Raw genomic sequence first — 17,280 nt, forward strand, 5'->3', positions numbered from 1 at the left:
TTAAACTCTTGTTGACTTCAGTGGAAACAGGAGTGAAGCCTTTATGAGATGTACAGCTTAAATGATGCAAATTGAATCACAACTTGTGTGATTCTAATTAAACTGAAAATCAGATTGCTGTTTTCCCACAAAACCATTTCTGCTCAAATCCCTTGAAGTAAAAGTAGGGAATTACAATGAGAGGTTACTAAGTCTACCTACTACTAAATTTTTTCCCCCAATTGAACACCTATGTCACCTTTGGGATGAACACATAATCTGGTTAGCCTGCTTAACAAACGATCACGCCAGCTGATCCACTGTAACTGTGCTCTTAGCCCATGGCAAAAGATAGCTTGGTTTGCAAAAAAGGATTGCTCTAATTACTTTGAATTTGCAATGAAAATGCATATGGACACTTCACACAAATCACCCATGTGCAAAACCTTGTTATAATAGAGAAATTCACATATCTGACCCTAAAGACAATTTATTGTAATACTTCAAGCTTTTTGTCTCTAAAAGTATGTTTGCAAAAATAATAGGTAGGGATCATTACTATTTTATTTTAATAATATACATCCCTCTTTTTTTAGAGCAGTGATCTTTAAATATAAATGGCTTCATAAGAAAAGTCAGCATGTCTCTTTTGAGAGTAACTTAGCCATGCCTATAAATATTTCCTAGCTGTGAATCTATTAGATACAGAAGCGTAGGAGTAAATACAACCACCTACTGCCGCCTGAAAAGGCATGCCAAAACCAAGATGAAGTGTGTGAACAACACTGGAAAAGACAGGGCATTATCACTGATTGATACTGAAGTAATTAAGCTGCTAATGCATGGCAATTAAAGGGAAGGTAAATTCAGCTGTGTTTACAGGACAAGCAAGGCTCACAGGCAGAGAGGATAGCCCACATAATGAAGGAAAGAATTTCTTTATTAAGTCCAACAGCTTCAAGGTGGGGGTGTGTGTGTATATCTATATATACACACACAAACACACCTGAAAGAAGAAAGAAGCTAAATGCACTTACCTTGTCATTAGGATTGTACTGGATGACATATTCAATCTGGCCATTCGGACCATCATCAATGTCAGTAGCACCATTGTTTCCAGAAAATCCTGTAAAGATGGTTGTTCCAACTGGAGTTAACTGCAAGAAGAGAGACAAACAGAAACCCATTAAAACCTTAAGGTATACAAGAAACAATTAAAGAACCATTTGCAAAGTCTCTCTCCTTTTTCTCCCCCCATAGCTCTGGTCTAAATGCAAGGCTGACATTCTCTCCTCCCCTTTGGCCTGGAACCTCATGTATGAGCAACTACTTAGACATGACGTACTCAGAATTTATTTTAACTGATGCCAAGCATCACATAGAGAGTGAAACAGTGAAACCAATTTCCATTTTTATTGCACAGATCGTCTGCATCAGGACAGAATCTCATTTGCTTCAGAAAAGATGAAGATAAAAAAAAAAAACCTTAAAACTGAAAGAATTAATAAATATAAATAGATTAATAAAAATAAAAGCTACTTTTTCAGACTCAGGAAGGAAAATAAAGATGAGCTGCAAAAGTAAACAGAACTTACTTAGCAGTGTCTTCATGACAAGGTGACTAGCACCAAATATTATTACATGCAAACATAGCCACTCAGAGAGCTTTAGGGCTTTAAACAAACACAAGAACGATACTGTTTCTCCAATATTTTGTTGGCAGCAATTGAATACCCATAAAATTCTATTTGGAAAGTGAATCAATTTATAATTATCCTAGCATAGATAAACAGCATGAAATCAAGACCCATTGAAATCAAGGACATTAGTCCAAATGACTTCTTGGGAGTCATCATTGCCAAATTTTAATATTCAGAAAACTTTGTGAGTAATCAACCCAAAAGAGAAAAACAAATGAACAAACAGTTCTGGATTCCACATACGTATTGCTCCTAGCCATACTTCCTGCTGCTGCTCTCATCACACCCCAATTTTTGGCCCTTGAATTCAGAGAGATGCACAGAACCCTCTTTTTTCCTCCAAGTTTTACATTAAGTTGTTGCACATCTTTAAACCTACGGGGTCTAAAAAGGTTTGAAATGCTGTAAAAAGAGAAGGTGGCAAAGGACAAAGCGTCATTCAAACACTTGTTGAAAATGTGGATGTTATTTCACTTTCCTATTTTGTAGTTCACACCATAAAGCAAATCATTAACTGCCCATTTCCCCCTATAGTCATAGATCCTGGTCTTATTTTATTTATGAAGCTGCTAATTACCTGAAGAGTTTAATGGCTGACAGAGTTCTCTGAGAAATATTTTCAGGGCCTAGAATACTGTATCTTCAAAATAAAACCCACCAATTCAAAGCCTTTTTTTATGACAAAACAGGTAGGGCTTAATTTACAATACTTATTCGCATTATCTACCCTTATGCCACATTAACTATGTACATTTATGTTTTGCTACCAACTTGACTTGCTTACTACTGGTATAGATAGTAGCACCTGTGGGTGTAGGAAGCTGACTGTTCCCCCGTGCCTACTAATTGCGAGGTAATTACCTCACAGAGAGTCTCTGCCTTGTACCTCTGTACAGCAGTGGCCTTTGAGAATTCAGGAGAGCAATCATTTCAGAAACATAAGCCTTGCCTGACAGTATAAAATTAAACTGTCATAAAGCAAGGAGGATAACTTACAGGTTAATGACAAAGTGCCTGTGTAGTGGAGAAGGTGCAAGGCCAGGCTGGATGGGGCTTTGTGCAACCTGGTCTTGTGGAGGGTGTCTCTGCCCATGGCAGGAGGTGGGACTAGATGGGCTTTGAGGTCTCTTCCAACCCAGACCAACCCAATTTTATTTTTTTTTTTTAAGGGGCTAGAAGAACAAAACAACCTGAAACCCAATTTGGAAAATTTACAGGAGGGTTTGTAGTTTTTACCTCACTAATGGTGGGCTGGAAGCCCGCCCAGGTGCCCTCTCACCCCCCTCCTCAACAGCACAAGAGAGGAAAATGGGATGAACGTGCTCAAGGGTTGAGACAGGCAGATCACTTACCCACTACTCTCACAGGCAGAACAGACTCGACTTGGGAAAAACTAATTTAACTTGCTGCCAGTTAAAAACAGATTTGGATGGTGACAAATGAAGACAAAACAGCACCTTCCCCTATCCCACCCGTTTTCCCGAGGCTAAGCTGCACTCCTCTCCTCACGACTTTTTCCTCATTCTTCGCTGCCTCACGGCATTTTCCCCTTCCTTAAATCCGCTTCCCCGGAGGTGCCACCAGCCCCGCTAAGGGACTGGGCTGTGCCCTGTGCTGGGGCCCCTGGAACCGGCTGGAACCAGCCGTGCCCCGCCCAAGGCAGCCCCAGCCTCTCCTCACAGAGACCCCTCAGCTCCTGCCTGCGCACAGGCACTTAAAAAAGGACACTGGGGAAAAAAATAAATTAAAACAAATAATCCCCAAATCCCCTGCCACTCCCTCTTTCTCAAAATTAGGCAAAAATTAACTCTTCTCACTCAACTTTCCAGCTGGGCCAAGATCTCACATCAGAAATTAGTGCAGCCGTTGGAAAAATTCAGATGAGCTCTAAACTACAAATCCCAAACTCAGCTTCTAATCACTTGAGAGGGGCACTGAGCATTCAAAGCTGCACAATGTTTTTACACTGAGATCCCAACATTACAATGATTTACCATTAGCCAGCAATATCACTTTTACCCACAATTTGCGAGGGTTTGCTGACAGGCTTCTGTCACCATTCACTTTATTAAAGAGAAACTCAGTTGGCCTTACAAAATGTGACCAATATATATAGTACATATACTGTTCTTTATCAACATGAATAATCCCATTGTTCTTGTTTAAATAAGGACTACTTATTTAATTATTAATACTTACTCCTCACAAACAGCTTGTGAGGAACTGCACTCCTAGGAAGACAGACAGGTAACATGGGAAAGGCAGGCGTATTTTTCTAGCGAGTATTTTGGGGGTATGTAAAACACGTACCCCAAAGCCAAAAGAGCAGGCTGAAAGGCTGGGGTTGATCTCATTGAGATGGTTTTGTATTGTATACTACAAAATATATATAATTTCCCAAAGCAGTGATCAAATTAATTCTTTAGTAGATGCACATACTCTCTAGACAGCACTGACTCACCTAGAGCTCACCCCACCCCACTATGTCCGCCTGTAGCAGAGACATTCTGCACAGAACCCATTTTCCCAGTTTCCAACTCAGTTCATTCTCTGAAAAATCTTCCACTGCCAATTCTTCAGGGAGATGGGGGAGGGGGTTCCTGGCTCCTCTGCTTTGCTACCTTTCAGAAGGACCCAAAAATGGCTCCAGAAAGTGTTGAACATCACAACCTCAGTTGTCTCCATCCGATTAGACATGCCTCCTTCAGAGAATAGTGAGGAGTCTTGTTTCTCCATATTAAACTCATTATCTCCTACAGAAAGGGACTGAAGTTATGTGATAAACTCTTTGACCACGCTGAGTGTCCTACCTTATGCAAAATAAAATGTTAGGAACTGTACAGAAAAATAAATAGATGAACAGTAGTGACAGGCTGAGGATAATGATCTCTGTGGGAATTCACTGTGGTGAAAAAGAACTATGATGACAAGAAACAAGTAAGATTTCAAAAGAATGCAATTAAACAAATAGAGAGGAAATGCACACAATAAATCTTATTCTTCCACAGTCAACAGCTGTAATGCTTAAAAATTTCCTTCAACATGATTTATGTCTATTAGAAGTCTAGATGCAGACAGGAATGTTCAATGCTTCCATAAAACATTTTGAAAATAAATTTTGCTATTATTGCCTATTTACAAAGTTAAAAATGAATAATTTTTCACAGTGGCCCTGAACAGCAGAGCAAAGTAAGATTTACAGTTAATCATTCTGAGCTAATATTCTTTTGATGATGTCTACCTGCAGAGATTCATTATTTCAATACCACAAGGAAAAAAAAGATATGAATAATTACACCAAAAGAAATGAAAATTCAGCACAAGTTATAATTCTCAACAGCCCAAAGCCAAAGTTTTAAGATGACTGACATTCAAGAAACACATTTTGCAAAGGATTCCCATCTCTGCCAAGTTACGGGGGTGGGGGGGGAACAAACAAAAAAAACCTAAAACCCCCTAAAAACAAAACAACTCCAAAATTTTGGTCTACAAGCAGCTATAAGGTTACGTACATTTAATAAAGTGATCCTGACTTCAAACCATATTCTAGTAACTCCACTACCATTTCCAAATGGTTATTAACACCATTTATTATGGTGAATAAAACCTGTTATTAAACGCTCCTGAGCTTACCAACACCTCTGTAGGACTCAGGGAAGGCTCATGTGACCAAACAACACACAAATAAGTCAGTCTTCTAAAACTCAGGCCATGCAGAATTAGAGCTGTGTTACCCGAGATAAAATTTATTACGGTAAGTTGCATTTAACACAAAACACAGACAACCACAACTGTGCCTCAGCAGCACAAGATTTTAGTTTCTAGTCCCTGTATTAGGTTCTAAGTATTTAAAGCCATCATGGCAATGCCATGATTTGCCTGTAGAGCATTAACCAAGCTGCATAATTCCTCTGAATTTCAACCTAGCTACAGAATTTTGTTTTAATATACTGCAATAACTCCTGTCTTTAAGTCACTAATACGCATGGTCAAATTTAGCCCCAGGCTAATGTCATTTTGTCAGGATTTTTTTCTAAATTAATTATGATGTGACGTTTTCGTATGAATAAAAATATGTAACACACAAAACAAAGGAAATAATTAGAAATACTCTGCAGGGTTATCATAAAAATTAACATTAACCTTAACCCATTTTTACTTTTAAGAGGAGATCCATAATGCTGCGGATAGCAGTTGGATTTGCTTTTAGCCGAGACGCTTAACATTCTTTGTCTTGAAAAAACCATGAGAAACTTCTTCCTAAACGGTAGCACCCCTGTAAAGGTCAACAGCTTAATTACAACCTCATTTTCTTGACTATAGCTTATGCACAAAACATCAGTTAATTTTAAGCAGATGGTTATTTTGTGTCCACGTTAGCCCCCTGCTATGACTACTGAGGCCCAGAGAGATTAGAGATGATTTATATGTATAGATACAAACTTATACACACAAGTGTGCACAGAAATACGTATGTACACACACACATAGGGTGCTTCCTTTGCTTGCTTCCCCTCCACCTGAAAAAAAAGCAGCAGGGTAGATTTTTTTCTTATGAACTAACTCTAATTAGCTATTTCATTTACAAGTGCTCAGATAATAACACTTGACTTAAAAAGCACATAGTTATTTTAGGGAAAAACAGACATTCTGTTTTATACTTTAAACTACAAAGCTAAAACTTTAAAACCAATTTTAAGTGTAACATAATACGAATACCAGCACTGCCACTCAAAGCTAAGCCACCAAGTCAAACAAACATTACAGGCTCCATCAACAAGGATTAGAACAATCATTATTGCAACTACATATGAGAAGCCCATGGTTTTAGTAGAATAACGAAGATCCTCCTGAAAAAAAGTATTTCCTCAAAAAATATGTAATGATAATTTTTATACTTTGATGCAAAAGATCAATTTTCAAACCATACGCGCACTTGGAGGGGAACCTTAATTTCTCTGCACGTTATAGTTTTGAATCACCTTACCCAGGGGTCTTCTATATACAACTGTGTGAATGACAGAAAAAAGTACTTAAATCCATAAGGATCATTTGACAATATGCAGAATAGAGCCAAAGTCTACAGACACTACCTATGTATAGAGATTTCTCGGGATTTTTAGGATCCAGGTGAAGATATTTGAAGCAGTAGAGTGAGAAATTATGGTACTTCTCATCTCGGTGCCTGAGATGAGACATGACATGATGAAAAAGGCTACAAAACACCTTGAGTAAGGAAGGATGGGAAGGACCATGGCTTTTTCATAAGAGACACCAACTAGTTGCCAGATTAATAAGTGCACATATTTTGAAGGATTTGGGAAGTTTGCCTTAAGGCACGGAATTTGCTCTCTTCGTACCCGTGCGCTTGAGAAGGAACTTAGAGGTAGGAGAAGGGAGACCGAAGGGGGTATTACCACTCAGGAATGCTGAGGCATCAGCAAATACGTGTTAATCATAAAATTCTCTACTTCTGAAACTGAAGGATGGCTTTGAAAATTAAGTAAATGCTACCATGGTATTTCTGAACTTACACCCATGCAGCTTCTGATGCTGTGACAACATGGAAAAGTTTGATACAGATTAGTCGATATTTCCTATAATAAGAATTCTAGTATCTACATGTTCACAAGCAACTGGGAAAGAAAAAATTGGTCAAGAGCTATTACACATGTTGTGCCTTTGGTTTAACATATTTTACAGCTACCAGTGACTGGAGCCGGGACAGCACCACCTCATGTTTCCCAATCCTTGAGCATCTGCAAGGTCCACTAACAGAGAAAATACACTGGATTAGGGAAGCTTTTGGTCTAAAATAGTACGGACATCCTCCTTTTCTAACCAATCAAGTAGTACAGTTGACACATGCTTTGGTATAAACCAAGACACTCCCCTACCTTACCCATCTCATTCTAAGCCTTCTGGAAAAATATGGGCTTAATTTTAAACCAGGTCTTTTTCTGTGCAAATGGAAAAGACGCATGTGAAACTAGGATTTATTCTGGTGTTACCACTACGCTCACCTTCTTTTACAAATTAATTCTAGTATGTTGTGGACAGTTCAAATATAAAGAATATTTGACATAAAAATCATTCTATTTCCCCAAAATATAGTTTTAACCCCTTGACATTTCTGAAACTGAAAAATTACCGAACAAAGTAAAATCTAGCTACAGTTATTTGTCTTGTATTATAGGTGCCAATAATTATAACAGTTTTGTCTATTTGGGAAAGCCTTTGCCCTAGACCTTACTCCTCCCCCCCAGAAAAACAACGCGGTTGCGAGGCTGAGACATATTTGCCCAGGATTTCCTTACAGTGGGTGTACAGAGGGAGCACGATGCTTTCGGGAGACGCTACACCTATAAAGGATGCACACTGTCAGGCTGGTTAGCACAGGAGTTGTAAATCCAGCACTTGGCGTCTCTGTACAGATGGATTAAATAGTACATGCAGGAAGTCCACCTAATGATTTGTATAAGTGACAGCGGTATGGTTATAAAGCCTCAGTGCGTGCGTTCATCGTCCCGCGTAGGACGGCGGGAGAGGCGCAGCAGCTGACAGGAGGAAATCCCGAGTATAACCCTGTGAAGCACCTGAACAAGTCAGTCCTCAGATTGACAGAGATGGAATTTCCTGGCTAGAAAAAATAGGAGGTATTTGTGATGCTCACCTGTGTGGTAGCTGTAAATAATAAAAACTACTTGTCCTTTGATTTGCTTTACGTTACTTATGTAAGAGAAATGTGTGTACTTTTTAGTTTACAAACAAACGAAAAACAGAAGACCAGAGGCAATCAAAAAATAACCGCAAAACCAGCATTCCAGTGCATTCCTGTAGTTAAATTCTCTAAGGCAGTGCCAATTACTAGCAGAATAAACTATCGTTAAAAAATGTAATCACTCCCTAAAACCTTAGAGAAAGTCGGAGATGCTTTGTGAACTTTTATTTTTTGTTAATTAATGAGAGCATTAACCCACTGGGTACTGCTGAAGGGCACAGCGGTGCCATGTCAGAAGCTGTAAGCATAACAGTGATAAAATGGAACAAAGAAGCTAATTAAATCAAGCCTGCAACTGGTGGAAAGAGCAACATTGCATTTTGCCCAATAGTAATGCAAATAAATGATTACACAGACTTGGAACATTGCTAAATTTCTGAATAAACATAAATTTAAATGGTGCATTTTTCTATCTTTTGGACTACTTCCTAATTATGGAAAATGCTTGCTTCCTTAGTATTACAGCACCGACATACCACCTGCCTTCAGTTGTACTGCAAAAATTATGCAGGTCTTGGAAGCGATCTGGGACCTGAATCCCAGCCCGTACAGGCGCTTCAGACTAATGTTTCTGTTGCCTTTACTCAAGGCCAAAAGCAGTTCTGCACCAGGTCTGCAAAAACACAGAAGCTACAATTACCATGGAAAGGCCAACTTGACAACAATTTAAAAGCGTAAGGGGGACTTTACTGGCACTCACACAGAGGGTACGTTGTGACCTCCAAATTCTGGTGGTAAGAAACATCGGTAGATGGATGGCCAAAGACTTGTCTGGGTGGAAACAAGCTCACTTTAAGAGGCTGCACCAGTCAGGAGAGCACTAAGTCTGAAAAACTTGCGTATCCTTATCTCAACTTCAGGTCTCTGCTCAAAAATAACGTATGGGTTTTGGGGTGTTTTCCTCCATACTTTTGGCTTAATTAGACCTAAACTCATCAACCAACTCTCCCGTTCCTAGGGCCTACGAGCTCTCCTGCACACCACTACACGCTTAGTCACTCAGAGCAATGTAGCAATTGTAACAATACGCAGACACATTAAAAGCTGAATATCCCAGAGACACAAAACTATGCAAGTTTTTTTTTGAAACAGCAAATCAATTTAACTGAAATCAAACAACATGAAAGCAGTCGTGTTGTTTCACAGGAAAACCCCACCCAAACCCCATCAGGGACACAACGCATTCTACACGGTTAACAGCTTCATGTTCTTAAATGCAACTGTGACTCTTCCAACCTGCAGACTGACCCATCTTGCCGTTCTCCTCTTAGTTTCAGGCTGGACATTTCCACATCGGAGTTCCCACTTCCACTTATTATTATTAAAGCCCCAAGATACTACACCTTACTGAAAACACAGATCCTTTGGACTGGTTATCAGCAGACACTTCAATCCCTAACAGAATAAAAAACTTGCCTGTAAAGTGAAACGAAGCTCAAGAAATAATTGGGTTTTACTTCAAAGAATACAGAAAAGGCCAATCCACAGCTCTCCATTTCATGAAAAGATAAACCAGAACTACTCCATTCACAGACAGCACATAATAAAGAGAAACAGCGATAAACCCAACCTGCACTTTTCCAAGCTTCAATATTGTTAATAAAACCTTTTGAACCATTTTGCTTTACGTTTATTTTTCATAAATACATTTGTTTTATTTCCAGGTTTGTTGATACAACTGCATAATACAGTAAAACATTTTGTAAATTTAACAGACAGGTATGCTTCACTCGTTGAGACGTAGCTTCAGATTCTCGTGTCTTCTGCATCATCACAAGCATCCTGATGAAAAGCGTGCTTGTCGTCTTATTCATTAAGAAAAAGGAAGAACAGCTTACATGCTAAAAACTGAAGTATACTGTCTGTGCTGTGCTCTTCCAAAGCAACACAAATAGAAGGGATTTTAAAATAACTGAATTTACTGGGATTTCAGATGAGAAGTGAAAGAACTGAGAGCTGGCGTTTAGCAATGACACCACACAGAAGGGAAAGAGGGGAAAACAGGTAAGCCATTCTGACCTCATTCACCGCCACATAGTATCGCTGCTGCTGGAACCGAGGCGAGTTATCGTTCCTGTCTCTCACCACAATCCGTACTTCGTGGTTGATAATGGTGCCAACCTTTTTGTTAACACACTGCACTTGCACCACGATGGACTGGATGGACGTGGGCGGCTGTAAGCGAAAATACGTTTTTATAATACATAGTCAAAATCTGAACTAACAGTTAAATTTCGACCGATGTTAATAGCGCTGAGGTTCACTTACAGCCCATCAGCCTGCTTGTCTTACATCTAACGCTCTATGGATTACAGAGCTTCTCTGAGAGCGTCCCGACTACAACTCGTGCTGGCAGTATTTCAGGGAGACCTACGTGTCTCAAAGCTTATTTTGCAGACGGAGCTTTGCCAGCTGTATGTGCTAATACAGAGGTACAAATCCTCAGCACGATTAGCCCTTCGCATTTCCCTCGGGAACAGCAACAACTACAAAAAAGCACATCTTCTGATTATTGGAAAATACCTAGAAAATGCCACACATTTTAACCTTTGGTTTATTAATATTGGAATTGAAAGGTCAAGTCAGAAATAAATTCAATACGCTACCACTTACATTTACCAAGTAATTTAGAAACAACCCAGTCACTTTTAAGTGTAGACAATCCAATGTCCTGTTCTTTTTACTCCAGTGAACATCATAATATTCAAACAAAAATAACTCCCAGACTTGATGAACAGGGAAAGAAATTTAAGCTGGAAAGGCTACTACTACTACTTACCTGAGTTAACAAAACAATTCTAAGAAGAATAAAGGAGAAAGCACCTTTGGTTGAAATGGAAATTCCAAAAGGCTGCTACGGAAATACAGCATTCCAGCGTGACTTCTATTCACCACGTTCCCACCACAGCAAGTGCCAATTTACATATTTGAAGCCACAGCCTGGCATGTAAACTATTGACAGCAACTCTATTTGGATTTTGTATCTAACACTCAGCAGAGAGCGAGCGAGCATGGGAAGGGACCAAATGAAAAAAAGCTGCATTTATTAACCTCAAAGTCTTCAAAAGAATAAACAACTCAAAGTAATTTCAAGATGCCTATGCCATACTATTCTGTACAGTAAATGCAAACAGGTTTCTGTACTGAGATTCTGAGACTTACAATTATACCGTAATTATCTATGTAATTATGCTTTCGCTCATTCTAAATGCAACCATTTCTTTGATCGGTTTTTTTTCCAGTTTTGCTATAATGGATTTGAGAACCATATGGCTTTCCTCGCCCTTCAGACTTTGGCACTAACCAGTTTTTAAAGAGCCAGACAGCCTGGGGAAAAAAGAAGGGGCTTTACGTTGGTGTTGAGATCTTATGTGAAATATCTATTCTTCCCTCACGTTTACCCACAACTTTCTCTGCAATGAAGTACAGCAGGAACTTTTAACTAAAAGTCCATTCTCCGCTGTAAAAATCTGCAGCCAGCTCTAATGGGGTTTTACTTTTCTCAGTGGAACTCCTAACAGAAGTAGGAACACACCCAATATCATCTGTAGCTTTAATTAAGCCCCTAACATGATAATCTCCATTTATTTTTCACCTTGGCATTCTTTGCAAAACATCCAAGAATTTTTAGGCCACCTTTAATAAATTTCAAATGCTACTGTGTTGATCTAGATTTATCAGCAACGCCCAAGAAAAATGTAATTAGTTGTAATGATAGATGCATAAGTACACGGTGTTCTGGATTTGGTCTTTTTCACAAGAACGTGGGGGAAAAAAATAGTTTGTCACCTTTGGTAAAATATGAGAGAGTATAGGACCAATATTACTTTCACATACATACAATTTCTGCTGGCTCAGTACTTGGATTTAAAATTAGGTCTTTAAACAAACACTCAATCTAGGCATTTATAGACAATAAACGTAAATACAAAATGGCACAGCGTAACAAACTGTTTATGCCCCTGGAGAGAAATTATCCCAACATCTTTTAGCAGTTCCTTTCACCTTCTGTTTTGCTTTATCACAATTCATCCTTTTTTTAAGTACTTAAAGTCTGGGAAGAAAAGTCTGGAATTTTCTTTTTATCTGATCTGGTTTGGAAAACGTACTGTCACTCTTAGTAAAATCAATCAATGGAATCTAATAAGATGTTCTTTCAAGAAAAGTAATAAAAAAAGAACAGGATCAGGCTAACTGAATCAGCAGAGTTGACAAGCGGGCACATCAGAGAGAAAAATGGGAAGAGCATCCAAATATATGGAATGCAATCGTATATGCACCATTTATGAATCAGAGACCACAATTTTGGCTCTGTAATAAAAAAAATTGAATTTTAAGGTTCAACTTAATAAAACCCAAATTTTTATTGCTACTACTAAGTTTCACATGGTTTTAACTTGAAAGATGAGAAAAAGAGTTTATTTTTTGTTTTTTTTTAAAAAAAAAAAAAAAAAAAAAAAAGAACTGCACACAGTCTTGAATGATTTTGCATTTTAGGGGTTTGTCTAGCTCTGGTTCTAAAGCTGGAAATAGGCCTTAGGGTAAGGGCCATATTAATCAGGTCCATGACATAAATTTCCTATTTTTACTCAGTGGGCTTTTTGTTGGTTGCTTTCAATTTCTTTGCCTTGTGACTTGCAGCAATTCATTGACATCACAGAACACACCTATAGCGGGGCTCCCACCAAAAATCTGAATTACCTTAAATCTCAGATTTTCTTTTTATATCCCAGTAAACTTAAACACAAATGAGTCATTTTACCCAGCACTACAGTACTAGGGATAAGAAGTGTTCCAGTTCAGAGTAAAAAAAATGAGGAAATAACCCCTAAAATACCAATGTAAACCCACCAATATTACCTATATATAATTAAGAAAATGTACACTCTCCACTTGTTTCCTTGTGACTTGAGTCTACTTCTTGCAAAGAACATCACCATGAAGTGTCCATACGTATTCATACTAACGTAAAGTATTTGTAAGTTTAGTTAGACTGTTACTAATATCGGAAATCAAATCATTCGACAAGGTTCTTTTGGTAAAGCATCTCGTTAGAGGCTTTTGCCACCCTGTCCCTTCTTCTATGTTCTGTGCTGCATGCCTTTGCTTCACATATCAAACCAGTTTGTGAATTAAAACTAAATTAAGAACAGCTGAATTCAATTAGCTCTTTTAAACTAAAAATGGAAATGAAGAAAAATTTGCATGTTGTTTCTGGTAATTATGAATATATCTTAAAACATGCAGAGAAAAATTAATCAGGCAAATACATATTCCGTACACTCCAAAGAGATCTCCTGATCTTTAAAGCACTCTTTCCATGTTGGTTACAGTCACTTTTGAGTCTGTTTTCCTTTCAGATTCTGATGAACTGCCTCGCAGTGCTGTAACAGCGTGAGAAAATGTCTCTATTTTTAAAATGTTTCTCTTCAATGAAATTAACAGAGATGAGAACGCTCCTATTTCTTTTGATCCTTTAATCGCTCTTTTTATAAAATCAAACTTAGCCTGGCAACATTTCTTTAATGCTCTTAGGAGCAACCAGACCACACAAATTTTACACTGCCTTAAAAAAAAATAAAATAAAGTAGCAAATTCTCAATTTGCTCAATGAATATGTCAAGCTTTATAAGTGAACTGTAATAGTCGCAACGCCTTTGCTCTCTCTCACGTCTCACAAGTCAATGTACACATCTAAAGCAGGCTTTTAATAAGTGTCACGGGACATGAGGTGAGCAACACTTCTCCTCCCAGACACAAGCAGCAAACCAGAATACAAATGTTTTTAATTCAATAAACAAGTTTGGGTCAACGTGTATTTCTGCCAACTCACATATCTATTTATTCAGTCTTTATTGTTGCGTTTGTCCACATATTTGTTGTGTGGAAAGGGTGAATTTTCTGCATGTTCCAAATAAGTCCTAATAAAGAATCAAATTAACTCTGTTCACATCCATCTGGGGACAAGAGATAGATGCAGCTACTATATTCTAGCGTGCCTTGTGTTTATGGTCTTCCTGTGAGCATACACAGATTCAGAAATTCAGGTCTATGGGGAGAAAAGAAAATAAACAGCAAATCCCAAACTTACATCTCTGTCCAGAATTCGGCCGGTGCTATTTAGGTATAACCTCTGGCTGATAGGGTCCAGGATCACCCAGTAATCGACGTTGTCCTTCAAGGAGAGTTCGATGGTGGGGTCTGGCCCTCCTGCTGTCCCTTTGATCAGCATATTGTCAACCAGGATTGTGCCTGCAAAAACAATAAACACACCAGGGAGAAATTTATACGGGCATCTACATTTTTATGTATTTTCATAACAACTGCAACACTAAAAATACTGTTTTCTAACTAGACCTTCTGGTATTTTACGTTTTGAGTGATGTTTAAAAATTCTGAACCTTATTATCTGTAATGAAAAACTGCCTCTGACACTGAAGCTATTGCCGACAGTACAAGAAGCAGCACTTGCAACGCACAATAATTTGACGACGAGACCCATGATATACAGCTATCTATTTAACATTACGAGTTTTTTCTCCATTGAGCAATCATCACCCAGTCTCACCTCAAACAAATGAAATCACTGAAATAACAACCAAAACCGGAATAAATTTTCTACAGCAAGAGTGACACATCAAGGTAAGGGGGGGGGGGGGGAAGAAAAAAAGAAAAAAAAAAAAACAGTTACATAAAGCTCTTCAGGAAAAAAAAAGAGGTTTTATACCTTGAGTTGCTCTGCAATAGAAAACTAAATTGCAGTGTAAGGACAGGAAAACTATGTCTACCAAGACAAAGGTAGTACTCAGTTAGGACCAGCCATCTATTCAACATATATAACATGCTCTTTTTATTTTCTTGTCCCATCCTGTCAGTTAAGTGTCTTCCCTAACAGCTCTATTAGTCAGTTCACAGTACCCACGACGTACATCATTTCCTACATCAAGCACTCCAACTTTCCAAATGTCAAGCATTACTACCTACCCTGAACGTTGCACTCTGGTGCCTCAGATTTGCATGCACAGTATTTATAAACACTTCTCTAAGATTTCATTTTTCTGAAAAATTAACACTACCTAGTTTTGCTCACACTGAAATATTAAAAAAAATGATCTTTGCTGAAGTTCATCAGCAGTTACGAAGAAAATCTGTGAACGTCACTAGCTACAGAACATTTAAATGAGTTTAAAATATTTATCGCGTAACCTCCTGTATTAAGGGCCCAAATCATTTATTCCAAAGTGCAGAGTAAAGTTTCCTTACACCTTCACAACAGTGATTCTGTATAAATATATTCATCTGGAGGGGAGCAGTTCTCAGTTGGACGGATGCTTTTTCTGGATAAACCAGTAAAACTAATTACTGGTCTTAACCACAGCAAATTGGTTTCCAGTCCTATTGAGGAAAACACCACAGTAAGGTTTTTTTCAATCGCTTCTTTTGAAACTAGTTCTTATAACACAATAGAGACGACAAGGGAAAAAATATTGCCAAACATCCTTAACTTCTGCACCAAAGCCTGTTTTCACATTAGAGGAGCAATACCCTTTCAGCCACGCGAGAAACCGAGTTGCTACCCATGTGTTTTATGGTGATGAGCACAATTTCTTGTGCGACACCGCCTGTACGATTCCACTCTGACCCAGCAGCTTGTACTGGCATACAACTTCTGAGAGACTGCGACTAGTTTTAACATAAAAAGGATTTCGCCAGGAAAAACAAGCTGATTACCAACCCTGGGACAGTTCAGAGTGTTTATGTCTAGTCACCTATTTCTTTAAAAATCTATAAAATCCACCAGCTCCTGTGTATTGCCCTCATTATTGTGCCTCAATGATGATGCAAAGAAAGGTCAGCAATCCAAATTTGAGGTCATCCGAACAAAAGGTGCCCCAAGAAAAGCCTCCCTGAAAAAAAACACCCAAGAGAACAACCACCACAACCACCTTAACGGCTGCAGTTGTTTTGATTTTTTCCAGTCATCTTGTTCAGACCTAAGTTCTGGCTACATCTTCACCAGCACTAATCCCAACAGAAGGCTCCATTCAAATGGCTCTCAAGGGAAATAAAAATCTGCAATTTCCACCTGTAAACAGCACAGCATTACGTGTTTCAGCAAGGGCTACCTGTCCATAGCAAATCTATATGGCGGCATTTATAGAAAATACCACGTGAGCAAATTCTTGCCAGGAAAAGGAGGAGCTTAAGGGATGGAAGAATCGGGGCAACTGAAGTGACCAAATAACACAGAAAAAGGAATAGGAAAGAGTTGTGAAAGCAGTGGAAGAACATACTGCAAGGGATAATTAGAAAATAGGGGGAAAAATAGCAACAGCTCGTGTCTTCTCTCCCACGTTGAAGATCAGTAAGCCCATGAGGAGCAAAGGGGCGTCACAGCACAAGTTACAAGGACACAGAGCTACCGCAGCTGCCCACCAATACACCGCTTTCAGATGCTTAAGCAATCACGACACATAAAGAGGGTTTATTTCTCTCTTCAGAAAAGTGTTTCAAAAAGATTGTCCTATAATGAAAACTAGTCCCTGGTTTCTGCCAAACTCAAGACTGTGAATATAAGCTAACATTAGTAGGTCTTGATTGAAGGGACAGTAGCAAAAGGAAATTACTTTTGGACTGTAGAGAAATCCAGCATATGCAACGGTGCAGGATTTAGACCGACAACACTGGCAGAGCTCTGACTGCTAACAGAATAGTCTGCGGGGCTGTGCCCCGTGACAGTAGCCATTACCCTGCCGTGAACCACACGCAAGCAATCCGAGGAAAAGCCACGTACCTCAAAGGCACGTATGAATTCCTCAC

The 17,280-nt window shown here is 38.8% G+C and overlaps 1 protein-coding gene across 5 annotated transcripts in view; it reads right to left on the minus strand.

Moving 5' to 3' along the window:
* The window catches only part of PCDH15 (protocadherin related 15), an 872,980-nt gene that overhangs the window by 254,408 nt on the left and 601,292 nt on the right, over window positions 1-17,280 (minus strand). For all 5 annotated transcript variants that reach the window (XM_075759010.1, XM_075759011.1, XM_075759007.1 and 2 more), the window contains 3 exons: window positions 14,552-14,712; window positions 10,480-10,635; window positions 1,017-1,136 (listed from right to left, as the gene is read on the minus strand). In XM_075759010.1, the coding sequence (XP_075615125.1) occupies window positions 1,017-1,136; window positions 10,480-10,635; window positions 14,552-14,712 (437 nt within the window). The remainder of the gene's footprint in view (window positions 1-1,016; window positions 1,137-10,479; window positions 10,636-14,551; window positions 14,713-17,280) is intronic.

This window comes from Balearica regulorum, chromosome 7 (assembly GCF_011004875.1).
Source record: "Balearica regulorum gibbericeps isolate bBalReg1 chromosome 7, bBalReg1.pri, whole genome shotgun sequence".
Classification (NCBI taxonomy): domain Eukaryota; kingdom Metazoa; phylum Chordata; class Aves; order Gruiformes; family Gruidae; genus Balearica; species Balearica regulorum.